This window comes from Australozyma saopauloensis, chromosome 2 (assembly GCF_035610405.1).
Source record: "Australozyma saopauloensis chromosome 2, complete sequence".
In the NCBI taxonomy this organism is placed as follows: Eukaryota; Fungi; Ascomycota; class Pichiomycetes; order Serinales; family Metschnikowiaceae; genus Australozyma; species Australozyma saopauloensis.
This window is the reverse complement of record NC_086132.1, coordinates 2,063,338-2,090,561: the sequence shown is the minus strand read 5'-3', so window position 1 is coordinate 2,090,561 and position 27,224 is coordinate 2,063,338. Positions and strand designations below refer to the sequence as shown.

At 43.9% G+C, this 27,224-nt stretch overlaps 14 protein-coding genes across 14 annotated transcripts; 11 read left to right on the top strand and 3 right to left on the bottom strand.

The window, feature by feature from the left end:
• Nucleotides 1-644: 644 nt before the first annotated feature.
• Nucleotides 645-3,899, top strand: PUMCH_002150 (uncharacterized protein; the record flags this gene model as incomplete). The annotated part of the gene is made up of 1 exon (XM_063021168.1): nucleotides 645-3,899. The coding sequence occupies one exon, from the start codon at nucleotides 645-647 to the stop codon at nucleotides 3,897-3,899; it is 3,255 nt and encodes a 1,084-aa protein (XP_062877238.1).
• Nucleotides 3,900-3,990: 91 nt separating this feature from the next.
• On the bottom strand, nucleotides 3,991-4,515 carry PUMCH_002149 (uncharacterized protein; the record flags this gene model as incomplete). Its single annotated transcript, XM_063021167.1, has 1 exon — nucleotides 3,991-4,515. The coding sequence occupies one exon, from the start codon at nucleotides 4,513-4,515 to the stop codon at nucleotides 3,991-3,993; it is 525 nt and encodes a 174-aa protein (XP_062877237.1).
• Nucleotides 4,516-5,090: 575 nt separating this feature from the next.
• PUMCH_002148 (uncharacterized protein) lies at nucleotides 5,091-5,819 on the top strand (the record flags this gene model as incomplete). The annotated part of the gene is made up of 1 exon (XM_063021166.1): nucleotides 5,091-5,819. One exon carries the CDS (start codon nucleotides 5,091-5,093, stop codon nucleotides 5,817-5,819), a length of 729 nt encoding a protein of 242 aa, XP_062877236.1.
• Nucleotides 5,820-6,170: 351 nt separating this feature from the next.
• Nucleotides 6,171-7,472, top strand: PUMCH_002147 (uncharacterized protein; the record flags this gene model as incomplete). The annotated part of the gene is made up of 1 exon (XM_063021165.1): nucleotides 6,171-7,472. One exon carries the CDS (start codon nucleotides 6,171-6,173, stop codon nucleotides 7,470-7,472), a length of 1,302 nt encoding a protein of 433 aa, XP_062877235.1.
• A 581-nt stretch (nucleotides 7,473-8,053) lies between these two features.
• Nucleotides 8,054-8,674, top strand: PUMCH_002146 (uncharacterized protein; the record flags this gene model as incomplete). The annotated part of the gene is made up of 1 exon (XM_063021164.1): nucleotides 8,054-8,674. One exon carries the CDS (start codon nucleotides 8,054-8,056, stop codon nucleotides 8,672-8,674), a length of 621 nt encoding a protein of 206 aa, XP_062877234.1.
• Nucleotides 8,675-8,750: 76 nt separating this feature from the next.
• On the bottom strand, nucleotides 8,751-9,953 carry PUMCH_002145 (uncharacterized protein; the record flags this gene model as incomplete). The annotated part of the gene is made up of 1 exon (XM_063021163.1): nucleotides 8,751-9,953. One exon carries the CDS (start codon nucleotides 9,951-9,953, stop codon nucleotides 8,751-8,753), a length of 1,203 nt encoding a protein of 400 aa, XP_062877233.1.
• An 850-nt stretch (nucleotides 9,954-10,803) lies between these two features.
• Nucleotides 10,804-11,646, top strand: PUMCH_002144 (uncharacterized protein; the record flags this gene model as incomplete). The annotated part of the gene is made up of 1 exon (XM_063021162.1): nucleotides 10,804-11,646. The coding sequence occupies one exon, from the start codon at nucleotides 10,804-10,806 to the stop codon at nucleotides 11,644-11,646; it is 843 nt and encodes a 280-aa protein (XP_062877232.1).
• A 497-nt stretch (nucleotides 11,647-12,143) lies between these two features.
• PUMCH_002143 (uncharacterized protein) lies at nucleotides 12,144-13,244 on the top strand (the record flags this gene model as incomplete). The annotated part of the gene is made up of 1 exon (XM_063021161.1): nucleotides 12,144-13,244. The coding sequence occupies one exon, from the start codon at nucleotides 12,144-12,146 to the stop codon at nucleotides 13,242-13,244; it is 1,101 nt and encodes a 366-aa protein (XP_062877231.1).
• A 1,276-nt stretch (nucleotides 13,245-14,520) lies between these two features.
• On the top strand, nucleotides 14,521-16,824 carry PUMCH_002142 (uncharacterized protein; the record flags this gene model as incomplete). Its single annotated transcript, XM_063021160.1, has 1 exon — nucleotides 14,521-16,824. The coding sequence occupies one exon, from the start codon at nucleotides 14,521-14,523 to the stop codon at nucleotides 16,822-16,824; it is 2,304 nt and encodes a 767-aa protein (XP_062877230.1).
• Nucleotides 16,825-18,917: 2,093 nt separating this feature from the next.
• PUMCH_002141 (uncharacterized protein) lies at nucleotides 18,918-21,962 on the top strand (the record flags this gene model as incomplete). Its single annotated transcript, XM_063021159.1, has 1 exon — nucleotides 18,918-21,962. The coding sequence occupies one exon, from the start codon at nucleotides 18,918-18,920 to the stop codon at nucleotides 21,960-21,962; it is 3,045 nt and encodes a 1,014-aa protein (XP_062877229.1).
• A 261-nt stretch (nucleotides 21,963-22,223) lies between these two features.
• On the top strand, nucleotides 22,224-23,672 carry PUMCH_002140 (uncharacterized protein; the record flags this gene model as incomplete). The annotated part of the gene is made up of 1 exon (XM_063021158.1): nucleotides 22,224-23,672. The coding sequence occupies one exon, from the start codon at nucleotides 22,224-22,226 to the stop codon at nucleotides 23,670-23,672; it is 1,449 nt and encodes a 482-aa protein (XP_062877228.1).
• A 402-nt stretch (nucleotides 23,673-24,074) lies between these two features.
• PUMCH_002139 (uncharacterized protein) lies at nucleotides 24,075-24,332 on the top strand (the record flags this gene model as incomplete). The annotated part of the gene is made up of 1 exon (XM_063021157.1): nucleotides 24,075-24,332. One exon carries the CDS (start codon nucleotides 24,075-24,077, stop codon nucleotides 24,330-24,332), a length of 258 nt encoding a protein of 85 aa, XP_062877227.1.
• Nucleotides 24,333-24,555: 223 nt separating this feature from the next.
• Nucleotides 24,556-25,635, top strand: PUMCH_002138 (uncharacterized protein; the record flags this gene model as incomplete). The annotated part of the gene is made up of 1 exon (XM_063021156.1): nucleotides 24,556-25,635. One exon carries the CDS (start codon nucleotides 24,556-24,558, stop codon nucleotides 25,633-25,635), a length of 1,080 nt encoding a protein of 359 aa, XP_062877226.1.
• PUMCH_002137 (uncharacterized protein) lies at nucleotides 25,599-27,101 on the bottom strand (the record flags this gene model as incomplete). Its single annotated transcript, XM_063021155.1, has 1 exon — nucleotides 25,599-27,101. One exon carries the CDS (start codon nucleotides 27,099-27,101, stop codon nucleotides 25,599-25,601), a length of 1,503 nt encoding a protein of 500 aa, XP_062877225.1.
• Nucleotides 27,102-27,224: the final 123 nt, after the last annotated feature.

Genomic DNA, 27,224 nt, shown 5'->3' with positions numbered 1-27,224 from the left:
TTGTGGGTAGTTGGAGGTGGAGAGTGGCTACTAGTACTACGCGGCTGTTTCTTAGAGACAGGTGTTAGGAAAGAAGGTTTGGAGGAATTAGTGGTAAGTGGTAGCAGAACTTTTTTTTTTTATTATATGAATTATTTGCTCTTGGAGATTTGAACACAGTTAGTTTTACGTTGCTTTACGATTGTCTGGAGCATCATATGATGCGAGCGTTGGTTCTGTAGTTTGAACATTAGTATTCGTTATCTCTGCCGCTCGTATATAGGGCGATTCTTAGACGATAGACCAGAAATTTGAATACAGGTAGATCTTTGAAATTATTGGACTAGATATTTGTGAATTTTCAACTCTACGAAAAATAGTATCTTTGATATCTGTATTCATCTGGAGATACCACTAGCACTCTAGATAGGACCCATCGAAGACACGAGCCGTTCACGGAAACAAATTTTCCTAACAAACTTCTAACAAAAGCAAAAATTTTGAATTTTTCTCACCTCCCCATTCCGCCAAAAATCCTCAAATACGAATACATCCCAGTGTCTGTCTTTCTGTCTGGCTACTCTCATTATCCCCAGAGGCACGGGTCTCTCACCAACAACGAAATTTCAGCCTCCACCACTCCCTACATATCCCCGATAACCACCATGGACGAGGCTCTGGATCTCTCATACTACTTGGGAGGCACCGCCTTGGAGTCTGTGCTAGCTCTAGAAATTGCAATCGGCAGCGGTGACATCGTCTCCATCGATGAGCTTCCAGAAGACCCACAGGAACTTGTAACCTTCTTAGAAGGCGAAAACTGTGGTGTCAAGTACTGGAAACTTGTGCTGCAAGCCTACGTGAGAGAGCGCAAATACACAGAGGCCTTGAGCATTGCCACCCTGGGTCTCGGCGCCGATTTCCTTCCGGAAGTTGATAAACAATCCTTGCACTCTCTTATAGGATGGATCCACATGAAATTGGCCAACGAGGGACTTGCGAGACTGAGCAACTTGGCCAAGGCCTCGGAAAACTTCAAACTTGCAGGCGATTCTTCGGACCCCAGTAACCTTTTGGCCAAGGCCCAGGTCCATGTTTACAATGACGAGGTGGAGCCTGCGCTCCGTATATACGACCAGCTTTTGAAAGCCGACGCTTCCAATTGTTTTGCGTTGCTTGGAAAAGCCCAGGTCATTTTGCGCAAGACCCGCAATTATGCGAGTGCATTGAAAATCTACCAACAGGTGTTGGTTTTGAATCCAGCCATGAAACCAGACCCACGTATCGGAATTGGTATGTGTTTCTGGTTCCTTAAAGACCACGACATGGCCATCCAGTCTTGGAATAGAGCGTTGGAATTGGATCCTTCGAATTTGAAAGCAAAGTTGTTGTCGAACTTGGCCTCATTTGATTCGGTGTTCCTGAACTCTCTTTCAGACGAGCTCTTTGTGGAAGGCTACAAGTCCGCTTTGGAGCAATTGACTCGCTTGCAAGTTCAAAATAACAACGACAATACCGTGTTGTTGGCGCTCTGCTCTTTCTACTACTCCAAGGGAAAACACGACCTAGTTGAGAGAATTGTCAACAAGGTCATGTCCTCTTTGACTGACTCTGGCTCCGATCTCACTGCAAAATTATCGCCATATGGTGGCCAGTTGAGCTCATACGCATCTTACTGGCTTGGTAGAATCGCGTATGCAAAAGGCGACTACACACAATCACAGAAATGTTTCCATGAAGCCATCAGATCTAACGAGAACAATCTCCTTGCAAGGGTAGGATTGGGTCAATCTCATCTTAGTAGAGACTCGATTGAGGAAGCAATCATGGTCTTCGAATCGGTCCTCAAAGCTAATCCAAAGTGCCTCGAGGTCATCTACATTTTGGGAGTTCTTTACTCCAAGAGCAATTCAAGAACAAAAACTGAGCAGGCTATTCAATTGCTCGAACGTTATATACGTTTATCGAACAACAGAGGTTCGGTTGTGGCCAACAAGAAGGATTCAGACGCCCTTTTGAACAAGGAACCTATTGCACTTAACGCGTACTTGACTTTGAGTAAACTCTATGAATCACAAGATCTCTCACAGGCATTAAATTGCCTTCACAAAGCTATCGAATCCAGGGAACAGATCAAACAAACTGTTCCATTGGAAGTTTATAACAATGTGGGTGTTTTCAACTTCACCAAAAATAATATCGATGAGTCGATCAAATACTTCAATTTGGCAAAAGCAGGTCTCGATGACGATGCTTTAACTTCCACTCTTAAAGCAGACCTCAAAGTGTCAATTCTATTCAATCTTGCTCGTACAACAGAGTCGCAGTCCTCCGAAGATGCTATAAGCATGTATGAGGAAGTCTTAGCTGATTGCTCAAGCTATATTTCAGCAAAGCTTAGACTTTTGTTCCTTGATGCAGTTTCCACTAATAAGTCTGCTAAATCAGAGATTGAACAAGAGCTCAAGTCGCTTTTAGAAGAAAACGCATCTGATATGGAGGTTCGTTCTTTCTATGGTTGGTTTGTCAAGACCTTTGGCAAGAGAATTGGAATGAAGTCTGACGCGGAGAGCATACATCAAAAGCAAACTCTTGTTGATCACGACTCGCACGACTCTTACGCCTTGATCTCGTTGGCTAACATTTACTGTATAATGGCAAAAGACCTCAAAGGATCTAAAGAAGAAGAGAAGAGAAGAAAGTACTTCGTTCGTGCCATTGAGCTTTACACCAAGGTTTTGTCGATTGACCCAAAGAATGTATTTGCAGCACAAGGCCTTGGTATTGTATACATTGAGAACAAAGAACAAGCAAAAGGTTTGGACATTTTGAGAAAGATTCGTGATTCGTTGAACGATATCTCGGTCTACTTAAATTTGGGACATGTGTTATCTGACTTGAAACAATTTTCCAAAGCTATTGAGAGCTACGAAATTGCTCTTATGAGATTCACAAACGACCAAGATTTCAAGATTATTGGTTTCCTCGGGAGAGCATGGTATCTCAGAGGATTGTCTGAAAAGAATCTTCCCTACTTAAAGAAAGCGCTCCTGTACGCTGAAGAAGCCTTGGGCAAAGCCACTGGCGTGAAAAGTTCTTATAGATTCAATGTTTCCTTCATTTCATTCCAAATTGCTGACTTCATTACCAAATTGCCAATCGAAGAACGGAATGTCGATGACATCAACGAGGCAATTACTAATTTAAATGATGCAATCAACACTTTGAACGATTTGTCATCTGAGGAAGAAGAACATCCACCATATCCAAAGAGTGAGCTCAAAGCAAGAGCAGATTTGGGTGTGTCTACCCTTCTCAATAGATTGAACTTGTGCTTGGAAGAGACTAAAGAGAGCATTTCCAAGCTCGAAGGAAAGCTTGAAGAAGCAAAGAAATTCCGTGAAGAGGCTGAGGCAAAGAGACTCTTGGAACAAGAGAAGGTCTTGGCTGAACGGAAAGCAAGAGATGAGCAAATGGCATTGGAGAGAGCCAAGTTGCAAGAGCAAGCCACTCAATGGGCTGAGGAAGCCAGAGCTAACATGATTGTCAATGATTCTGAGGATGATATGCCTGAGAATGGAGACGAGAAACCAAAAAAGGGCAAACTGGGCGGCAAAAAGAAGGGCAAGGGTAAAGGAAAGGGTAAGAAGAAGGATATTATCAATGACAGCGATGAAGACGAAGCATCTGCTCCCGAATCTGAGCCAGAAGCCAACATGACAGATGGAGAGGAAGAATCAGCCCCCAAGAAAAAGAACGAGAAGAGGAAGAACACCAAGCGCAAGAGAAGAGCTATCGAGGAGGACGATGATGATGAGGTGGTAAAGAAGGAAGACTCCGAGAATCCTGCGAAGAAAACGAAGGAGAATGAATCCGCTGAAGCAGCTCCAGAAAGTGACGGAGACGACGATCTTTTCTAGATATCACAAGTGTACAATGCTATTAACTATAATGAAATACCGTATTTAAGTTCGTTTGTAATCATGTAAACGATCTTTCATGATGATCTGGCTACTCATTGTTCCAGTGACGCATGAGCTTCTTACTCTCGTACGTGACTTTATATAGATCTTTTTCGAACTCGTCTAGCGACAAAAGAAACGGCGTACTCACATACTTGGTGGCGTTTGAAGCATAACTGTCAATTTCCATGGCACGTTCCTTGAGCATTACCATTACCGCATCGACCAACTGCTTTTCATTGAACATTGCAGACCACTTCTCACATAGTTTGTAGTAATTTGCCATGATGCTATGTAGATCCACTGCCTTCGGATCAGCACGAATGGCATTCATCACTTTGGGCGCTATGAAGTCCGGCTCCAATAGCTCGATAAATGTATCTTGTGTGTTTTCCAGTGTAGAGCACACGGCCAATACCTCGGCTAGCCACATGGGAAGATCCAACTTGGTTCCGTTTTCAATGGCTTTCCCGGGACTGCCTTCTAAGTATCCTAAGCCAGGGACAGTTAGGTTGAATTTGCATGGGATCTTCTCACCATCAGCGAGAATGTCTTCTATATCGTAGTACCCCATTAAAGTTTGTGTTGATTAGGGATAGAGATTTGGCGGGTGTTTTAAAACGATGGAACGATTGATCTGAATCTTTGGAATGTATTTAAATGAGTAGATATTCTGTGCGGAGTGTGTTTGTCTGGGTTGTACTAGTGGACTGGCTATTCTATAGAGATGAAACGACGCGTATTTTGCAGCCACCACTGAACACCTTTAACAATTGCAGTAGGAGATAATAGACACCACAGCCCGAGAGAAAATTCATGGTTTTTAAAGAGCGAAAAATTTATGGTGTTTAGAAGAGTAAAAAAATTGAAGGAATCCAAATTATTCAAATGCTTATCCATGACTGAATGTTGACTAGATGGCTTGTATCACAATCGAAGTGTCAGCTGTGATAGATTAAGCAAAATATCAGAAAGCAAAAAAACAAAAATAATAGATCTTAGATGATTGAGAGTTTAAATGATTTAAAAAAAAAATTCAATAGGTCTCGCTTACCTTATTTGCAGATCATAGCACAAACATAATTCTTGACGTTATCGTGCTTACATAAACCCCATCTCACAGACCTCATCTCCCTAGATCTACTCAACATGCCAGCCAAAACATCTGCAATCGAGTTTCTTGAAGACGAAGATCCAAATGCCTTGATCAACTATAACGATGCCATTTCCTACTGGCTGTCGGTGCCGGCATCCGTCAATGGTGTCTTGGGTGGTTTTGGAGAACAAACACCAGTTCCAAAGGCTGACATCATGGGCTCGGCCACTTTCTTACGAAAGCTCCAAACAAGAATGGAATTTCCCGCTGGAGAAAAACTCACGATAGATATGGGTGCCGGTATCGGCAGAATCACCCGAGACTTCTTGTGGAAAATCAGTGACAGATGTGACTTGTTGGAGCCCGTGGCTCCTTTCGTCGCACAAATGGAGGCTGAGCTCGCTCAAGTGGCCAAAGCCGGAAAATTGGGTGACATTTATCCAATTGGAATGCAAGAGTGGGCCTGTGATCCGGCCAAAGTAGGAAAGTACTGGTTGGTGTGGTGTCAATGGTGTGTGGGCCAATTGCCAGATGACGAGTTGGTCAATTTCTGGGTTAGATGTAAAGAAGCTCTTGCGCCCAACGGAACTCTTCTAGTGAAAGAGAACATTGCCCCAGTACAAGACATATATGACGGCACAGACCTGAGTGTGACAAGAACCGATGCCAAATTCAGAGAGCTCTTCGAAAGAGCCGGTTACAAGCTCATTGCTAGTGATGTTCAGAAGGGTATGCCCAAGGAATTATACCCTGTGAGAATGTATTGTCTCAAGCCACTCTAGTGGTGCCAAATGCTTCGTGATGATGCGACATGATAATACAAATAGATTCACTCTTTCATACCACCATAGATAAATTTATCGAGATTTCAATTGGTTCATTTTTATTTTGTTTCATTTTTCCAATCCCACTTCCTCAAAGTTGATGAAGTTTAATTGAATACTAAGTGTCACACCCACGAAAAGTTTAAAAGAACAACATCATTCTATGCAAACACTTTTTTATAAGATTTAATCCTCAAATTTTACTCAATTCGTTAATTTAGGTGTTTGCGCTACCGATCATTGTATCGACCGTTTAAGTCTCGATGAGCGCGATGAGATGAGCATCACCTAGGAACTTCTGTTATCGATATGTCATCGCAAGCGAAATGGGCTGCTCTCGGTGCTATGGCTACCCTAGCTATACTTGCAGCCGTCGAAAAATATAAGGAGTACTCTAGCAATTCTACAGATCTGGTATCTGAGGATGAGCCAGTCAAGCCTCATTCAGAGGAGCTCATAAGAGAACAACTTGCCAGAAATTATGCCTTCCTCACCGAAGAAGGAATGCAAAAAGTGCGCTCACAAAGAATCGTTGTGGTCGGTTGCGGAGGTGTTGGATCGTGGGTGGTGGCCATGTTAGTGAGATCTGGAGTTGAAGCCATTAGAATCGTTGACTTCGATCAGGTGTCACTTAGTTCGCTAAACAGACATGCTGTTGCAAATTTGGGCGATGTTGGCAGATCAAAGGTCGAATGTTTGAAGGCCCACATGAAGAAGGTTGCTCCCTGGGTTGATATTCAGACACGTAACAAGCTTTGGAACATTCTGTGCGGACAGGAGCTTATCTTTGGAGATGATTTCAAGCCGACCTTGGTTGTGGATTGTATTGACAACATCACTACTAAAGTTGATCTTTTGGAGTTCTGTCACGACAATAAAGTGCAAGTCATTTCTTCTGGTGGGGCCGCCTGCAAATCTGATCCCACAAGAATAAACATCGCTGATATTCTGAAAACAGAAGAAGATCCTTTGGCACGTTCCGTGAGAATCCGTTTGACAAAGAAGGGTGTCGTGGCAAATATACCTGTTGTGTTCAGCGCTGAGAAGCCAGACCCGAGAAAGGCAAAGCTTTTGCCTTTGGACGAGGCAGAGGTCGAGAAAGGTGATGTCGATCAACTTGCGGCCATTAAAAATTTCAGAGTGAGAATCTTGCCGGTGTTAGGTACAATGCCAGGTATGTTCGGCCTCGCTCTATCTACCCACATTATCACCACTGTGGCAGGATATCCTACTGAGTATGTCGAGGGAAAAAACAGAATTAAGTTTTACGACGGTATCTTGCAAAGTTTGGCTGGCCAACAGGCTCGTATTGGTCACTTGGACCAAAGGACTCCAGTTGCAATGAACGACGTTCCCTACATAGTTGAAGAGGTCTTCCGTGGTAAATCGGTGGTTTCTAACTACTCGACTAGATTGACTCTTTCAAGATGGAGACCAGATCTTGAGCTTTCCTTCCAAAATATTGTCGTTATGACTAAAGATGAGCAGCGAGCTCACGAGGAGAAGGTCTTGAAGGGAGGCGCCAAATTAGAAGATATCTACGGTGAAGAAGTCATCAAGCGCGTTGAGATGAGGTTTGCCCAGGAAAGATACTATTCCACTTTCAGATAAAGAATATGAGTTAGATGCTCTTAAGTGCTTTTTACGACATCGAATACTGGGTTAATATGTACATAATGGATTTATTTTCCAAAAGTCACTCAGTTTTATTGTAAATGATAAAGCCGGATGGATTTAAGATACAGTCTTCCGTCAATTCAAGAGAATTGCAAACATCTTGCATTCGTACAGTTGACTCGCTGCTCCTGAACAAACCACAGCGATAGATGTTTTGAAACAGAGGTGAATGTCTTCATGTTCCCGAAACTGGAAGTAATTTCAACGCAATTCTTTTCCATGATTTTAAACTGGTCCTTACACGATTGACCTCTATACTACTGTTTACCGTAAGTGCTCTCCAAGTCAAAATGCTATCTCTTCTTGCAATCAGTATACCTCTACAATGATGCATCAAAATACACGAAAATTGTAATGAGCAAAACTTGCAAAAGCGAACGAAAATGATTTCAAAATATCGAAATATATATTTCCTCGGAACAAATCTAGTCTTTTTCGAATTTGCCTCTATACTCAAATACTCGTATTCTGGCTATCTCACTGTACAGTATTGATCTTCCACTTCACTTTCCATCATGTACCAACACTTCAGGCCCATGTGGAGCCGATTCGCCCAATTCAAGCCCATCCATGTGCTCAAACCACAATCTTTCATGGGCCGTATCTTTCCGAGAATGGCCCGCTACCAGTCCACCGTGCCTCCACCTCAAGCACCAAAGGCTACCGGTATCAGAGCATTGGTCAAGGAATATGGATACTCTGCGCTTGGAATTTACTTGTTTTTGAGTGCATTGGACTTGCCCATCTGTTATGCCATTGTTCATTCCGCTGGAAAGGAGCAGATCGAGATCTACGAAAACAAGGTCAAGCAGTACTTTGGCTTCGGAAAGAGCGATGAGGATTTGAAGAGACTCCAGGAAATCAAACGGATTGAAGAGGAAACTGCACGCGAGAAGCTTCCTGATGCATCTAAGGAGAAACAAGATATGTTTTCCTGGTTCCTGTGGACCGAGTTGGCGATTGCCTATGGAATCCACAAGTCTGTATTTATATTTGTCCGCATTCCCTTGACCGCAGCTATAACTCCATCTATTGTCAAGCTTTTGCGCGGCTGGGGCTTCCAAATCGGCAACAAGGTGGTGCCTCCTCTTGGTGTCCAGGCCACAAAGAAACATAAATGGTTTTGGTTCTTTTAAAGGCGCCTACACAAAGTCAAATTCATTACCTGTCATAATGCTATTTGCGTTTCTTGTAAATAAATAATCAACGATTTTAGATCCCTAGGAACAATTTGCCCCTTTCGTATACATAGAATGAGCAGGCTACCATTGGGACAACCTTCAAGTACCCAATCAGGAGGCCCACAAAAAAGCCTTTCATACCACTCTCAGCAAAGATCAACTTTGCTGTGTTGCGGAACGATAAGAATCGGCCCGAGTCGACAGCTCCTCCGACTTGCATCCTTCTTCGAATCACTTCAAATGGATATGCTGCTGTTTGCGAACTCATACCGGCTAGACCACCGGCAACCAACTGCGCATGGGCTTTGAGAGGTTTCCGAGAGTCTCGGCTATTGACATGCTCTGTGCTATGCTTCACTTTCACCACTTTGGTTCCACTCGAGCCAGTGGATGACTGTGAAACTAGATATTTGGAGAAGTATTTGGAACGTGATATATCATGAAGAAGATCGTGGACGTAAAATGAGACGCCCGCGTATGGTATCATTCCCAACACAGTTGGGCCAAAGCCACGATAGAAATTGGACAAAGGAATGAGAGGCTTGGGGGTTTTCTTCCGCATGAACTTGAGCCAGCGGGGGTCCAGTTCTTTCAGTGGCGGATGCTCTGCGTAGACTTGTCTTATCACAGACCAGAGTCTTACATGTTGGTAGGGTAAAATGCCATGGTGGGAGGGGTCAGAACACTTATGGAATTGGAACGCCATCCTCACACGTACAAGATCCAAGGGGTATGTGAGGAAAACGCTTGCCAATCCAGAAAGAGAGCCTGCCATGAACCGGAGCACGGCTGTTTCGTAGTGGTCATTAGGAATGAGAATGCTTCTTATTTGTTCGTAAGCCACGAACTTTATGGCTGCGTAAGGGAAAATACGTAGCAACGTCACCAGGTGGCCCTGGAAGAGACCGAAAAACCCGTCGTTTCGAAGGATTTTCTGGCCAGCTTTAAATAGTCCAAAGAAGGACCCCCGATATTTGAGGAACTCGGGGTTGGATGTTTGGAATAGAATCTTGATCCGGTCAAGCGGTGCTATGAGCGTTTTCGCAGCACTCCCAGAGAGTCCACCAGCAATGCCTGACCTCACCACATACTCAAGAGAATGTTTGTCGATAACTTTGACTGGAGTGGGGGCCGAAGAATACTGAGATAGAGGAGTAGATAGGGCCGACCTATCAGCGTCGCGCCCAGTGAGAGTCGGAACTGCTGCGACCTGTCGTATGGATTCTTCTTGCATGCAACAGCTGCGGGATATAGGGTCAGGGAGGAGGTGTTTTAGAAGTCAGATCAGGGTAATTGGCGGAGATGGATGGTATCAAAATGAAATGTGGAGGTGAGAAAGGCGGTGTTGTCTGCAGGGAACAGGCGGGTTTAGTGTGGTGGTATAGAGATACAGTCGTCGGAGTTAGTCCTTATGACTGGATTTGCGGCGTAATAGTCGATTGAAGCTGACTTTTTTAGTTTGAAAGATCAGAATTTGGTGTTTGTTTCTATCTGTACTTTATTCTTGTGCATGATGATTTGCTTCATGGAACTTATCATAGGCGGTGCAGATGTACAGGCATACTAAGACTGGTCCAAGAGTAAAAATGGCAGGTACCAATATGTCGAAGTAATTTTGCTGGAATTTAGGGAAGAATTTGTTTGAATTGTTATTTACCTGCGAAGTAAAAATATCGACTGTTGGAACTAATGTGTGCGCTTGATTTACGATAATTGGGACTAGTTGAACCAATGGAAACGTATATCGGATTGACAGAACTTTTGTTGAATTAAGAACTACATTGAATTTTTTGTGCGATAATTAGGTGTCATCAATGAATGACAACATGCTACCATATCCCTCAGATCAGCTCCTTGTAACCTGGTGAATGGTGATATCAGATGTAATCATGGGAAAGATGTGAAAGCAACATGAGCTGAATTAGGAGTAGTTTCATATTGCAATATTTGGATTTTTGATTCCATTCTTTCCATTTCCCAAATCCTCCAATTTTCGGTTTTTGTCAAGTGATTGGTTTGTAACCATCTTATGCCGGACACCATACTCTACTCTGCTGCAAAATTGACAGTATCTAAGATACGCCATGTTCGAGGACTTCGACCAAATCAAATATGACGACATAGATGATCACATATTTGATCTCTATACAGAGAGAGCATCTGCAGCCGGCGAAAACCTCGGATTTGTCGATCGAACAAAAGACACAATTGACATTCTCCTACCCAAATCTCAGACAGATCTTACAATTCGACAGTCTATCTCTTCGTTATCCTCCACAACAAATACATCCAGCACCGGGTTTGTTTGCTGGAAAAGTGCGCTGCTTCTTGCTGACTGGATCCTTTCTGACGATTCATGTCCCTTGAAACAGCTAATTTGCAGCCATGTGGTGTTGGAGTTGGGCACAGGAGTGTCGTCGCTATTAGCATCTACGCTTGGACCTCTTACGAAACAATACGTTGCTTCTGATCAAAAGCACTTGTTAAAGTTGATGAAGCATAATTTCGTGGAAAATGTCACCACCACCAAGTATAAAAGCAGCACGGTGGAAGCTCCCAACAACAACCCCGCCCGGCAAAATGTTTGGCCGTTGATAGATTTCATCGAGCTAGATTGGGAGTATCCGGAATGGGGCATGGAAGAATTTGGCCAATTGACAGGCAGCACCACTGCTGATGTGATCATAGCCTGTGATACCATCTACAACTCGTACTTGATACCGTATTTTGTCAAAACAGCGAAGCGGATGATGGGAGACTGCTCTACCACGATTGTGTCTCTCCAGCTCAGAGATGACACTGTCATGGAACTGTTCCTAAAAGAGTGCCTAGATTGTGGACTCAAGATCTGGTCGATTCCCGAAACGGTTCTAAGTCCCGAACTACGGTCCGGCTTTGTTGTCTACTGTCTACGCGTCAAGCAATAAATTATCTGGAATGCAAGTTCAATTGGCTCGTCAAAGCGTTGCGCTTCTACACATTTTACTGAAAGGTCGCCCACGCAATTTTCATTATTCATGAGATTGTCGATCTTCATCAAGCGAATTTGGCCTGTAATATGACATATTTCGATCTTATAAAAATTGATCGAAGATCAGATTCTACAATTAGGGCAATGTATTGCCGCCGAGATACAGGCAACCAGGACCATAATATGACAACAGCTACTAAAAATGACAGAGGAAAAAATACCACCAAAGTGTCAACACTTCAAAATAATCATCTCCGCAATTAAAAATAAATCAAAAATTCGAAAATCGCGTCGAACATCGCGCAGACGCCCACTGGTCGCCTCCGAATTTTTCACTTCCCCATATTCCTCCCGCTGGGTCCACTGTGCCCCACTCCCCACTTTCTGCACTCTCGGGCGCACCAGTTTTATTTCACCATTCTAGACACCTCCATTTCTCCTAACACAACCATCATGTCGGAGAAAGTCATTGAGTCCGAAGCCGGATCCTCCTCTTTGGAGGTCTACCTCCGTTTCAACGACGATATCGAGAAGGACTACTGTTTGCAGATCGACTCTTCGACCACCTTCAGAGACCTCCTCAAGGTGTTCAGAACTTTGCCCATTTCCTTGAGACCAAGCATCTTCTACGACATTGTGCCTAAGGGCTTTGTCGTTTCGACTGCTCCAGGTTACTTGACCGAGGACGGCTCGTTGCTTTTCTCGTATGACACCGGAAAGAAGGAGTACCGCAAAAAGGTGTCGCTCAACAGCACCGTGGCCTCTGAGTGCTGGCCCGGCCAGTTGATCTTGCCAGTGTGGGAGTTCAACTACTTTTTGTTCTATTCGTTTATTTTGTTGTTGGCAGCATGGCTCTACACCGACTTGCCAGACTTCATTTCGCCAACTCCAGGCATTTGTCTTACTAATCAGATGACCCGTTTCTTGGCCAAGGCTGCCATCAGATTTGACTACGGCAAAATTGCAGAGACCTTGTTGGCCGACATTGACTCCCCCGTTGGTGTTGTTGGTCAATGCTTGTTCTTTGTCTTCCACATCATCAAGTGTGTTGCTGTTTTCTTTGTTGTTTACGGAGGTGTGGTCAACCCAACCAGACTCATTCGCATTGGCAAGCTTCCAGAAGTTACCAAGGAGACCCTCATCGAGTTGGGTTGGACCGGCTCCAAGCGTGCCACCATCGACGAGTACAAGGAGGAGTACAGAGACTACAAGATCAAGGAGTACGGTGGAATGGTTCCAGCCCACCAAGCTGGTTTGTTCAACAAGCTCAAGAACTTGGGTGTCCACTTGGGTGACGGCGAGGGATTCAACACACCTGTTGGTAAGAGTGACAAGGATGTGTTGACTGAGGACGGAAAGCTTCCTATGAGCTACAAATTCTTGGTCAAGCAGGCCGAGTTTTTCGAGCAGCACGTTGCAGGCTTCGATACTCCAAAAATGAACGAAGCCATCAAACAATTCAGACGTTTTGGAATCTTGCACTCTGGTGGAGAACTTGCTGAAATCGTGCAAGCCAGAAAGGCTGCTGACGCCAAAAATATCGAGGACAAATAGAGGGACTAGCTCACGAAATTGTGTTTTTTTTTTTGTCACGAATTATGTATTAGTCCGCGTTAATGGATGGGCGGCTCGTCATTCTTTGTGACGTTGTTTATAATGTTCACTACGTTGGCAGACCTGGCTGACGAGGTTTTTACGATCAAGGACGTGATGATTTATTGGAATGCACATATGCATCGATTTTTGTGTAGAGCATTGTAGGATTGTTTGTCAGTCATTCGTTGGAGAGTGTACTAACTGAATGAGATTAACGAATGATGTAGTGAAGGACAACATTTGACAAACCAATTTTATGCCATTCCTGTAATTGTTTGAAATAAAATGATTCAATTGTATCAATTGGTCAATTGCAATGAGAATTTTCAAGGCATAATAATGATCTGCTTAGAATATCAGGAGTCTAGATCTCTCTATTCCACGAAACCAGACACATAGAATTAACTACGGATTTAAGAATTCTACTGGAAATACAAAAACTAGGACATTGGCTCATTAACACAATCAACACAGTAATACATAATTATAATCAGTACAATAGCATATTATCACAATCAATACAGTAGCATATCATCACAATCAGTACAGTAGCACAATTTAGACAGCTCTACAAATTCCAGATCTGTACATTGCCAGATCAGATCAAGTTATAGTTTGCAGCCAATTCTTCCCGAAATCAAAAACGAACACATATCCAAAAGCAGGCGATCCAATCACCGGGCCATCTAAAGATACATCTACACAGACCAATTATGACACATTGGCGAATCGCACATGTGAAAACGAAACGGCGCGTAAACGGCCTCAACAATTTTTCACCAACCATTCGTTCAAGTCAGAGTCAGTGCACGTGCCAGCTCGTTTTCGTGGAAGAAACTGGCGGGCCTGCAGGACCACTACACCCACGGGTCCATTCACAGTGGGTAAAAACAGGCTTTGCCGGCGAATTTTTGAGCATATTTTATATGTGATTATTGCTATACCCCACCACAATGATCTCAACTTTTCAGACGCTCAATTGCCCCCCTGGGCGCCGAATTGACTACCCCTATCACCACGTATCGTGAGTCCATACGATAGTGCGATAATGAAAAATTGAGAGCTGCGGACTGCAGACAGCGACGGTTCCGTCCGAGTTCCCGTCTAGATACAGCACCAATGGACAGCACTGCGCACTGGCCCCGTGTATAAGAAGGAGCGGATTCGTCCCCTCTCCGAAAATTTTCAGCAAGGACTAGTCTTTCCATTAATTCTATCCACAACCTATCACACAATGGTTCAATCATCCGTCTTGGGTTTCCCCCGTATCGGCGCTCAAAGAGAGTTGAAGAAGATCACCGAGGCCTACTGGTCCAAGAAGGCTTCTGTCGAAGAATTGTTGGCCAAGGGTAAGGAGATCAGAGCCCACAACTGGAAGTTGCAGCAAGCCGCTGGTGTCGATGTCATCGCCTCCAACGACTTCTCCTTCTACGACCAGGTCTTGGACTTGTCCCTTCTCTTCAACGTCATTCCAGACAGATACACCAAGTTCGACTTGGCTCCTATCGATGTTTTGTTTGCCATGGGTAGAGGTTTGCAAAGAAAGGCCACCGAGACCGAGGCTGCTGTCGACGTCACTGCCTTGGAGATGGTCAAGTGGTTCGACTCCAACTACCATTATGTCAGACCAACCTTCTCCCACTCCACCGAGTTCAAGTTGAACTCCGCTGCCGGCTTGAAGCCAGTCGTTGAGTACTTGGAGGCTAAGGAGTTGGGTGTTGAGACCAGACCTGTTGTCGTTGGTCCTATCTCTTACTTGTACTTGGGTAAGGCTGACAAGGACTCCTTGGACTTGGACCCAATCTCTTTGTTGGACAAGTTCTTACCTGTCTACAAGTCTTTGCTTGCTGAGTTGTACTCTGCTGGTGCCAAGACCGTCCAAATCGACGAGCCAATCCTCGTCTTGGACTTGCCAGAGAACGTCCAAAAGTTGTACAAGGGTGCTTTCGAGCAATTGACCGGTGAGGGCTTGCCAGAGATCGTGTTGACCACATACTTCGGTGACGTCAGACCAAACTTGTCTGCTATCAAGAACTTGCCAGTTTCTGGTTTGCACTTCGACTTCGCCAGAGCCCCAGAGCAATTCGACGAGGTTGTCGCCGCTGTCTCCGACTCTCAAACTTTGTCTGTCGGTGTCGTTGACGGTAGAAACATCTGGAAGACTGACTACACCAAGGCTTCCGCTCTTGTCAACAAGGCTATTGAGAAGTTGGGCAAGGACAGAGTTGTCGTTGCTACCTCCTCTTCTTTGTTGCACACCCCAGTTGACTTGGCCAACGAGTCCAAGTTGGACCCTGTCATCGCTGACTGGTTCCAATTCGCCACCCAAAAGTTGGACGCTGTCGTTGCCATTGCTAAGGACGTTTCCGGTGAGGATGTTGCTGACTTGTACGCTGCTAACGCTAAGTCCATCAAGGCCAGACAAGAGTCTTCCATCACCACCAACCCAGAGGTTCAAAAGAGAATGGCTACCATCAACGAGTCTTTGTCTACCAGATCCTCTCCATTCCCAGAGAGATTGGCTGCTCAAAAGGAGAAGTACAACTTGCCTTTGTTCCCAACCACCACCATCGGTTCTTTCCCTCAAACCAAGGACATCAGAATCAACAGAAACAAGTTCACCAAGGGTACCATCACCAAGGAGGAGTACGAGCAATTCATCAACCAAGAGATTGAGACTGTCATCAGATTCCAAGAGGAGATCGGTTTGGATGTCCTTGTCCACGGTGAGCCAGAGAGAAACGACATGGTTCAATACTTCGGTGAGCAATTGCAAGGTTACGCCTTCACCACCAACGGTTGGGTTCAATCTTACGGTTCCAGATACGTCAGACCACCTATTATTGTTGGTGACGTCTCTAGACCAAAGGCTATGTCCGTCAAGGAGTCTGTTTACGCTCAATCCTTGACCAAGTTGCCAGTTAAGGGTATGTTGACTGGTCCTGTCACCTGTCTCAGATGGTCTTTCCCAAGAGACGATGTCTCCCAAAAGGTCCAATCCTTGCAATTGGGTTTGGCTTTGAGAGATGAGGTCCAAGACTTGGAGGCTGCTGGTATCACTGTCATTCAAGTCGACGAGCCAGCTATCAGAGAGGGTTTGCCATTGAGATCTGGTCAAGAGAGATCCGACTACTTGAACTGGGCTGCTCAATCTTTCAGAGTTGCTACTTCCGGTGTCGTTAACTCCACCCAGATCCACTCTCACTTCTGTTACTCTGACTTGGACCCTAACCACATCAAGGCTTTGGACGCTGATGTTGTCTCTATTGAGTTCTCCAAGAAGGACGACGCCAACTACATCAGAGAGTTCTCCGACTACCCTAACCACATTGGTTTGGGTTTGTTCGACATCCACTCCCCAAGAATCCCATCTAAGGAGGAGTTTGTCACCAGAATCGAGGAGATCTTGAAGGTGTACCCAGCTGACAAGTTCTGGGTCAACCCTGACTGTGGTTTGAAGACCAGAGGCTGGGAAGAGACCAAGGCTTCTTTGACCAACATGGTTGACGCTGCCAAGGAATTCAGAGCCAAGTACTAAGCGGGCATCACGCATTTCTCCAAACGCTAGCCCCACTTCTGCAAAAAGTCAATTGCGGGATATCCACTGCACTTATTCAATTCTTGTCTACTTGCTTGTATCCTGATCACATTTGTTCAACCAATAATGTGATTACTAAATGAGATGAAGATTATGACTTATCTTTTACGTGTTTTTTTATTCAATTTTTAGGGGTTATTTGGGATTTCAACATCGGTATATATAAAATATTATATTTTAATTATCTTAAGTAGTGTTCGATTCTCGATACAAGGAGCAATAACATCAATGCTCCATTTTCTGTTCCATTTGGATCTAAACGATTCTTCTTGTCTGGTGCACTCTTTGCAATGTAGATCGATCCGCCACGCCAGTTTACAATGTAATTAACGAAGGACTTATGACCAATTGGCAGATTCCAGAAGAATGAAACATCTGCGCAACCACAATTGAATCCAAGAACTTCAAAACCATCAATTCTTGTGTCATTTATTCCTTTTTTTTTTCAATTCTTATGCTCTCTTCATTTTCGCATTTCGAAATGCTATATTTCATCATGCGCACCTCAAATTCCACCCCCAGATTACATACTAGCTCCGATAAAAGGCCATTCTTCCTCGCCCCACACTCGTATATCTAGACCATTTCTCAAAATGTCAGACCCTAATTCCCTCATTGAGTCCTTCATCGCTGTCACGAATTGCCCCCGCTACTTGGCGGAACAAATCCTCAACAGCAACAACTACGACGTCACCGCAGCCATTGAGGACTACTTCAACACCTACGGCGAGGGCAATGCCAACGAAAACCTTGAGCCGGCCAACAGATCTCCTCAGCGTGCAGCCCCGGGACGCCTGGCCCCCAGTGGCGGCGTCCGCACTCTTAGAGACTTGCTGGGAGACTCCGATGACGAGCAGAAGACAGCCCAGAATTTCTTCACCGGGGGCGAGAAGTCTGCATTGCAGGTGGAAAACCCAGACAAAAAGGACGACAACAGACCCGCGGGCGGCTTGGTTGACAGAATTATCCAGAGGGCCAAGGACCAATTGACTGAACCTGATGACAGACCTTCTGCGCAACACCCCTCAGAGAACTTCCAGCGTAATTTCACAGGAACAGGTTTCCGGTTGGGCGACTCCACGCAATCGCTGGAGGCAATTCCCGACCGCAGCGCCAACTCGAACGTGCCTCCAAAGGTCACTCGTCAGATCACCTTCTGGCGCGAGGGCTTTACAGTCGGCGATGGCCCGTTCCGCAGATATGATGACCGCGAGAATTTCCAGCTTTTGAGCGAATTGAAGCAGGGCAGAGTGCCTGTCTCTCTCTTGGATGTCGAGTCGGGCCAAGATGTCGATGTCACTGTGATCAGAAAGGTAGACGAAGACTACGTGCCTCCAAAAGCGAGCCAAGGTGGGTTCCATGGACAAGGCCAGAGATTGGGCTCGCCTGTTCCTGGCGAGGTTCTGGTCTCTCCAGCTCCCGTATCGACTGAAATACCTCAAGAATCCAGTGCACCTCCCTCTTCCGATCCAACTGGTGATTCTCCTGTTCAAATCCGATTTGCCAGTGGAAAGCGCTTGACACATAGATTCAACGCTGCTGATTCCATAACATCTGTGTACGAGTTTGTTCGCAATCACTCATTTAATGACAGCCCGGGTCGGGACTTTGTTCTTTCGCATGCTTTCCCTATCAAAGCCATTGCCGCCGAAAGCGGTGAGACTGTGGAGAGCGAGAACTTGAAGAATGCAGTCATTGTGCAAAGGTGGACGTAGATTTGCATGTTTTTATGTCAAGAAGGAAATGAATTAACCCATCAGCTTGTCGATTTACCCATTGTAGGAAACGCACATCTACCTCGCTAGATGCCTATCAACACATAAAATGATGAATAATTTGTTTGCCTTTAAAATGTGCTTTATATCAGAAAACTCAATAATAGGATTCCCTTCTGTATAAATTTTGTTTTTGTTGACTTGACTATGTTTGTCAAGTATCTTATCCTTGATGGCTGCGAATTTTTGTACATCAGTGAATTCAATCCTGAAAATCAACCGAAGCCAGTTCACGGCCACCAAATATAGAGTAGGACAATGCGAGTGTCTATACGACGAGTATCATTGCTACGACATTTTCACCAAGCTTCCCCGAGATTGTTTCATGCTTCTCCATTGTTCAAGTCACAATTCTTCTCATCAAATGACTCCACAGGTGAAAAATCTCTGACTGCAGCGTCTATCGCAAAATCAGATGAATTGTCTCGACAATGCGTGTCAGGAAGTACGCATTTTTCGTATCGCTCTTTTCTCGATCCGTCAAACTCACTTCCTGAGGTGGAAATCACAAGTCCAGTTATAAAAGCTCTTGCTAGTCTGATGACGTTCAAAAAGGTATCACTGTGGCAGCAGGTCTGTCAAAAGAACATTGAAGAGCCTTCTGCGGTTGGCTCAGTCATCGAATTCCATTCAGGCATGGCGGAAATTGAGTTGGGTGTTGTATTGCAGCCACCAACCTCTATATTCCACCACTTTCACAACAGAATGATTGTCCTCACAATGAATAATGAACTTAAACGTGTCCATCCTCAAGATGTAACATTCGTTGCAAATGAGGTCTTCCAACCAGAATGGATACGTTCCTTGGATATAATCCTGAATAGGTTCATCGAGACATTTGCACCCAGGGCCGAGTTAGTTCAACTAGTGCATTACTTCCTCGCTACCTCAAGATCATTCTCTCCAATTATAGATGAGCTTTCGCCACGTTTACATTCTCATATCGCCAGTGAAAGCGGCACTGCACCAGTCACCATCCTCAAACTTGTAAATATGATATCCCTTTTTAAGCCGGTACATTGTGAGAACTACTTAGAACAGTCTGCATTCCTTATGGCTATTCACTCTCATCTCTGTTCCGACTTCCAGCATTGGATGGTGCCTGGGTGCATGCCTATGGAGAGAACCACAAACCTCTCCTCCCTAAAATTTTCTAACAGCATTCCATATCATACATTATACTTTGCGACTCCACTTCCAGTGATGTCGGATTCAATAGAGTTGATGGAATTTGATCAGACAGTTCTACAAGACTTCAATGCTCTCGCCTCGGACATACTCAAAAGAAAGCCAAGCTTCGACGATTTAACAGTACTTTTCAGTATTTGGAAAGAGTCCAAGTTCAAGCCAATATTGAACATGATCAAATTTGCAATCATCTATCCTCATCCCGGTCTCTTGAAACAACTTGCCAATTGCAAGTTGCTAGGAACTACGCCCTTAACACAGAAAAGCCTCTATGACTTCATGGTATCACTCGGAGTATACGAAAACCTGGAAAATGCTATGACAGATCCCTTATTGTCATCCAATCTACTTGCGTCGCTCCGACAAACATCTTTGGTCGCCTCCTCGGTCAAGGATCTAGATAACACCCCATTGTCCAAGATTGGAAGAGCGTCCGATGAACGAAACTTCAGAGAGCATTTCCAACATTTAAGAAAACGACCTTATTTCAACGATCATGTCATGTATCTCCTTCCTGGTCAGCTGAGCATGGGTGTATCCTTGGAAAAGGTGAGCACCAGGAAATATTTAATTAATATCCACATTGTGGACCCTGCGACAAAGGTGACTCCTTCTTCTTCAATTTTCAGGGAATGGGCTCTGAATTCTGCCATGTTCGTGAACAGGTTCTTTCCCAACCATGATTCGTCGAGTCCGCTTCTTCCCGAAAGTCTTTTGAAACAGATGAACTTCACAGAGACTTGCTCCAACAAAACTGCAGACTATTTTAGAGTTGGTGATCTCAATTTCATGGAAGGCTCTAAGAATTTGCCAACGAAGTTTCAATCATGCATGACTGTCACCTTTGCATACAACCCTTCTTTGCAAGATCAATTAAAAAATATGGCAGAAAAGGTGTCTATTTCATTTGACAATATCTCACGGTCGAAAATCATCAGACTAGATGAAACGAACTTAGAAGCAAGTCTTCTGGGGGAGTCACAACCGAGTCTTCTTAAAACATTTAGACTATTCAATCGAGCTAAACCTTCCGAAGTTAAGGAAATGGATCTTGATATTGATGACCATCAAAATCTCAAATTCATCGAGACATTCCTCAAAATACATTTCACGTTGAGAAACAGAAACAATGCCACGGCAGTGCAACCTCACTCCGGCAGTTTGATTCGGAAGGTCCATCATTTCGATGAAGAAAATGGCACTATCAAGACGGACCTTCAATTGAGTCGCTCTTCTCCCGAACAACGGGCTTTGTTTTTCAAATCTGAGACGAACATGCTCTTGGGAGCTTTAACCGCGATGTATTGCACAAACAACAACGTTCCGGTGATATTTCGTAACCAGAACTTTGCGGACAGAAGCGGTTATTCTGAAGGCGAAGGTATTATCATTAAGCACAAAAATGCTTTCTTCCCGGAGTTTACAGCAAAATCATACTCTCAGACTGCGTTCGCTAGAGACAAAAACGGATATGTGTCAATGCCTGCTGCAAAATTCGCATACAATCATTTGGATCGTGAACAATTGGAGACTGGAACAACTGGTCAAAACATTGGGTATGGCCTCGAGAACGGGTACGTGAACGTAGGTGATCCTACCGAGAACATTGAGGCTTTTCTCAATCAGCTACAAATACTTACACATGTGCATTTCAAAACTGTCGAAGGAAGCCTTGCCACTGATTTCAGTCGATACTCTCATTTGAAGGCATTAGGCTATCAGCTTCATGGCTCCTTGGATCAATCAGTGCTTCAAGGACATACTGCCGAATTGGACTGCGCACAGATGGCTGCAAATTATTACCAACAAAAATCTGAACGATACTGGATTCTTCGGAAACTCGAGACCGAGCCGGAAATTTTGGACAAATATTCATGTGTGGTGACGCGAGTGCACGAAGAAGGAATTGTTTTGACCAGAAACAATTCATCAGCACGGTCTGGCTTTGAATTACGGCCAGACGTCACTGTGACCACAAGTGGCTACTGCGAAGAGTTGAGGATGGAAGTTTTCGTAGTCATCCCTGCTAATTCTCCCAATGCTATTGGAACGGAAATTATTGCCAAAACAATTGTTTATGTCGACGCAATTTCGGGAATTTTGGTTTTGGAGTGAGTCTATAGACTTGAAGTTTCAGGTTACCTGCAGTACGTCGCTTGGTACAGAAGTGGTAAATTTTCTGAGTCACTGAAACCAACTAGTTCAACAACCCCCTCATGTTCGTATGTATTATATAGAAACAGAAAGCGATTTCACCCTGACCTGACACTAACTCATAAGTCTTCTATTCATCCTTCTTTGGAGGACTTGCAATGTCTCGTTGCTGATAATGAACTCTCAATTCCAAAGCCAAATTTGTATCCCATTTACAAGTACATGGAAACAGAGGGCTTAACTGTTCATCTGGCTTACTTGAAACTCGCTGAATTGAACAACCCAGACAGATCAGAATCTTTTTTGTTTGAATCTTCAATCAATGGTGACTCAGTTGATAGATACTCTTTTATTGGATTCAAGCCACGTAAGGTGATCAAGACTGGTGACAACAGCGAGGTTTTCGGTGAGGAATACACTGACGTTGACCCGTTGACTATTTTGGAGAAAGAGTTGAGCCAAAACCATCAAGCCTCCGTCCCCGGATTGCCCAAACTTAGCGGAGGTGCTGTGGGCTACATTTCCTACGACTGTGTAAAGTACTTTGAGCCTAAAACAAAACGTCCTTTGAAGGATGTCTTGCAAGTGCCGGAGGCTGTATTGATGCTCTGTGACCTAATAGTTGCTTATGACCATGTGTTCCAGAGGTTCCAAATCATTAATAATGTTAAAATTGACGGTGAGGGCGACATCAAGAGTGCCTACGAGAACGCTTGCGAGGAAATTCGTGTCATTGAAAAAATTTTGAAGGCTAGAAAGACTCTTGACGAGATCAATCCAGTCCAGGCTCCAATTCAAACCAACCAAAGCTTCACATCTAATATCGGCCAAGCGGGCTACGAAAGCCATGTCAAAAAATTGAAGGAACACATTAAACTAGGTGACATTATTCAAGCTGTTCCATCTCAAAGAGTTGCCAGACCAACTTCCTTGCATCCATTCAACATTTACAGACACTTGAGAACTGTCAACCCGTCCCCATACTTGTTCTACATTGACCTCCTCGACTTCCAAGTCATCGGTGCATCCCCTGAGCTTTTGGTGAAATGTGATGAGAATAATAAGATCGTCACTCATCCTATTGCTGGTACGATTGCTAGAGGAAAGACCAAGGAAGAGGATGAGTCGAATGCCACAATTTTGAGATCCAGTTTGAAGGATCGCGCTGAACATATCATGTTGGTGGATTTGGCTCGTAATGATGTGAACAGAGTTTGCACCCCAGAGAGTAACCTGGTTGACCGTTTGTTGACCATTCAGAGATTTTCTCATGTCATGCACTTAATTTCGGAGGTAAGTGGTACTTTGAGAGAAGACAAGACCAGATTTGACGCATTTCGTTCCATTTTCCCTGCTGGTACAGTCAGTGGTGCTCCAAAGGTCAGAGCAATGGAACTCATTGGTGAATTAGAAAAGGAGAAGCGTGGTGTCTACGCTGGAGCTGTTGGTCATTGGGGTTATGATGGTAAAACAATGGATACTTGTATTGCCTTGAGAACGATGGTTTTCAAAAAGGGCGTGGCCTATCTTCAAGCAGGAGGAGGAATTGTGTTCGACAGTGACGAGTACGACGAATACATTGAGACCATGAACAAGATGAAGGCCAACATTAACACCATTGTCGAGGCAGAGAAGATCTGGATGCAAAAAGTTGGCGCTGATATGAAGTAGGTACTTTTTAGATCAGACACTAATACAATAATTCGATATTATGAACCCACACTGAATTTCTATAAGAAATGACATATCAAGAAAATTGCGTTTAGAATCATCGTCGGGTATAACGTTTTCTCGTTTTTTCCAGCTTTTTGGAAATTTAATTGTTTGTTCAAATTTTGATCATTTACGAGCACCTCTGTGAAAAGCTAGAGACTGAACGCAACCAGGCAAATTCATGCTTGGCAATACAAAACAATTCTTCCAAATAGACAATTAAACGACGGAAGAAAACCTTTTAAATTAAACAAGTATCTATCTTCTATTGTAAAGGTCAGATAGCAACTTTCGTGTGGAGCTGACATTTGGTCAAGTACTGCTCCACACACTACTCAGCACTTATCTGGTCTCTTTCCAATGGGAAACATAATGTCGGTGTCTTTCGCCCCTGAATGCACTGATGCAAAACTAGAATACGACGAATGCTTCAATAAATGGTACACTGATAAATTCTTGCAGGGAAAGTCTATTCAAAACGAGTGCACCGAGCTTTGGGAGAACTACATTACCTGTGTCAATACTGCCCTAGCTACTCACAACATTAAGCCCATGTTAGACAAGGCTCAGAAAGAGAATCCTTTCAAGGACGGAAAGATTGACGAAAGTAAAAAATAGTGATACAGGTTCCAATTTGATCGGGTCCATCAATATATCATCGTGTACATACAAACAAAAGACAACATTAAGAAAATACCAAATACGGATTCTATCGTAATTTTCATTCGCGAGCGTTCAATACTCCCTTTTGTCGCTGTGATTAAAACTTCCCATCGAAAGAAAGAGTATGGCAGAATAAAGAGAGCTGAAAACTTGTGTAATTGTACAAGGCTTGAGATATATGTGTAGACAAAGTTCCGGTTCTATGATAGTTCTATTTACTTCAATTTTGGAACCGAGAATGCTTTATTGGTGGCTATTATTATTTTCTTTGGCTGTCCAGGCTAATTGGGACCAGAACAATTCTGACAAAGCAGTCTTAGGAACTGACGAAGACACCCCTGATCAGGACTATTTTGAACTTATAAAATATGCCCACCTATCTTCAGTTGCATATTGTGCTCCTTTGGGGTTAGAAACAGGTACCATAGGTAGCCAAGGTGATAAATGTCCTTCGCCATCTTGCAGTCACGAGCATATTAAAGATATAGATATCGTGACGAGATTCAATTTTGATAATTTCCTTGATGTTGGCAATGGTTTCATAGCATTAGATCCAGAGGAAGACTTCATTTACGTTGTCGTCAAGGGCACCTCTTCAAGTACCGATTGGATCAACAACTTGGATCTTGTCAATACCGAATATCAACCACAGGCAATCTTAGATCCTAGATATGATGTATCTGGCATATGCTGCACTGATTGTCGAGTGCACAGGGGCTTTGCATCATTCATAAAAACGAATGGCTATGAGGTAATAAAGATGATTTTGGAACAAAAGAAAAAATACCCTCACCGAGAAATTAAGATCGCAGGCCATTCACTTGGAGCTGCTTTGGGGCTTTTGATTGGAATAGAGCTTCGTCTTTTGGGATACGAAGCATTGGTTGTTACTTTGGGTAGTCCAAAGATCGGGAATCCGCAGTTTACCAAGTTTGTGGACGACCTATTTGAAACTGACAATGTAGTACAGCACATCGAAGAGTACAAGTCTTTCGAGACCTTAACCAGCGGATACATTCGAATGATTCACAAACACGATCTCATACCTTTCTTGCCTCCAACCAATAAGTACACTCTTGCAGGGTATGAATACTACCTTGGCATCGAAGGACTCCAACAGACACCTATGACGGTGTATCGGAGAGCAACAGACTATCTTGAGGATAAGAAGTTCGATTATTGGGATACCATCAAGAACTTCAGACGCATAGACCATTCAAGTTATTTCCTTCCTGTGACAACATGCGTTCTTGGATGATTGCTGCCTGATGCTTCAACAAGAGCGTCAATGGTGACGAGTTTTTCTCTCGTCTTGCCAACAATCAGTCCATCCTCCTTTTCACGTTTGTCAATGTTCTCCCAACCATTCCAAGTAACTGTGTGTTTCGGCAAGAGCTCAACAATATCAGCTTGGCTCTTGGCTTCGTTATGAATTCCATTGGCGAGATCTTCCAAGATCTTTTCTGCAGTGTCAAAAGACTCCATCATGGTGGTTGCAATGACTCCCTGAGGACCATGTTTGATCCATCCAGAGGTGTACCAGCCATGACAGTACAGATATTCATCAGAAGAATTTCTTAGCAAAAGTCTTCCCCCGTTGTTTGAGAGACAGTTCTTTTTCACATTGTAATCGATGTTTAACTCATCCAATCCCTCTAATTTATTCCCCTTGTACCCAATAGACAAAATAACTAATTCGTTCTTGAGTGTAGTGTGTTTTCCGGTAGGAACTGCTGAGATCTTTCCGAGGAGAGCATCTTCTATAAGCTCATTTTCTTCGAAAACTGTGCTTGAAAGTAGGTTTGGATTCTCAGAGTTTGCTATAAATTCTTTTGGACTCAATTGAAAGTAGAGACCCCATTGCTTTCGCCCGCAATCATCGATCTGATGAGCTTCCTTCGAAGCTTTGTCTAGTATGGAGAGTTTGCGCTTCTCAACTCTGCCTAAGGACTTGCTTTTATCATGTAGAGGAGCTAGGAGCGACTCTTCTATAGGGACAAACCGGATTCCGGATTCCTTTGAAATATTGAGAAGTTCTCGTATCTCTTTATTTGTGAATGCAGATTCGAGAATACCCCTGCGTGCAACAATGTTTATACGTTTAACAGAGCTTTTTCGTAACACTTCAACAGCTCTAGAGGTTATGTCTGTAGGCTGCCAATGACCTTCAGGACTTGCTAGAAGGATACGGGCAACATCGATTGCTACGTTACCATTCCCAATGATCGTGACATCCTCTACGTTCTCTAGTGAAATAGACCATTCAGACGCATCAGGATGCCCATTGTACCAATTCACCAACTTCCTAGCAGGGATTACTGCCGGATGGTCTGAGCCGTCAATATTTAGCGTATTGTCTGATGCTGTACACCCGTAAGCCAACACAATTGAGTGGTAATGTTCCTTTAAGTCAGCCAATGTTATGTCTCTTCCAACCTTCACATTTCCGAAGAATCTAGTTTGATAAGAATCATTTTTCATAAGATTTTCCATGTATTCTTCACAGTTCTTAACCTCCGGGTGGTCAGGTGCTACTCCATATCTGCTTAGTCCAAATGGAGCAGGAAGTCTGTCAAAGAAATCGACAGAAACGGGCTGTCCGTTGGATTTATGAAGCAAATGATGCGCAGTGTAGAATCCAGCGGGGCCAGCACCTACAATGGCAACCTTATACTGATCTACAAGCGAGGCCCTGAAATGTCTAATAAATACTCGACTAATCATTAGTAGTGGTAATGGCTGCGAAAGTTGGAGTCATATGACTCGTGATGAACCATCAGCCGGATACAAGTAGAGAGAAAAGAAAACGAGAAAAATGCAGAAATTTTTGTATCTCAGTAAAATATT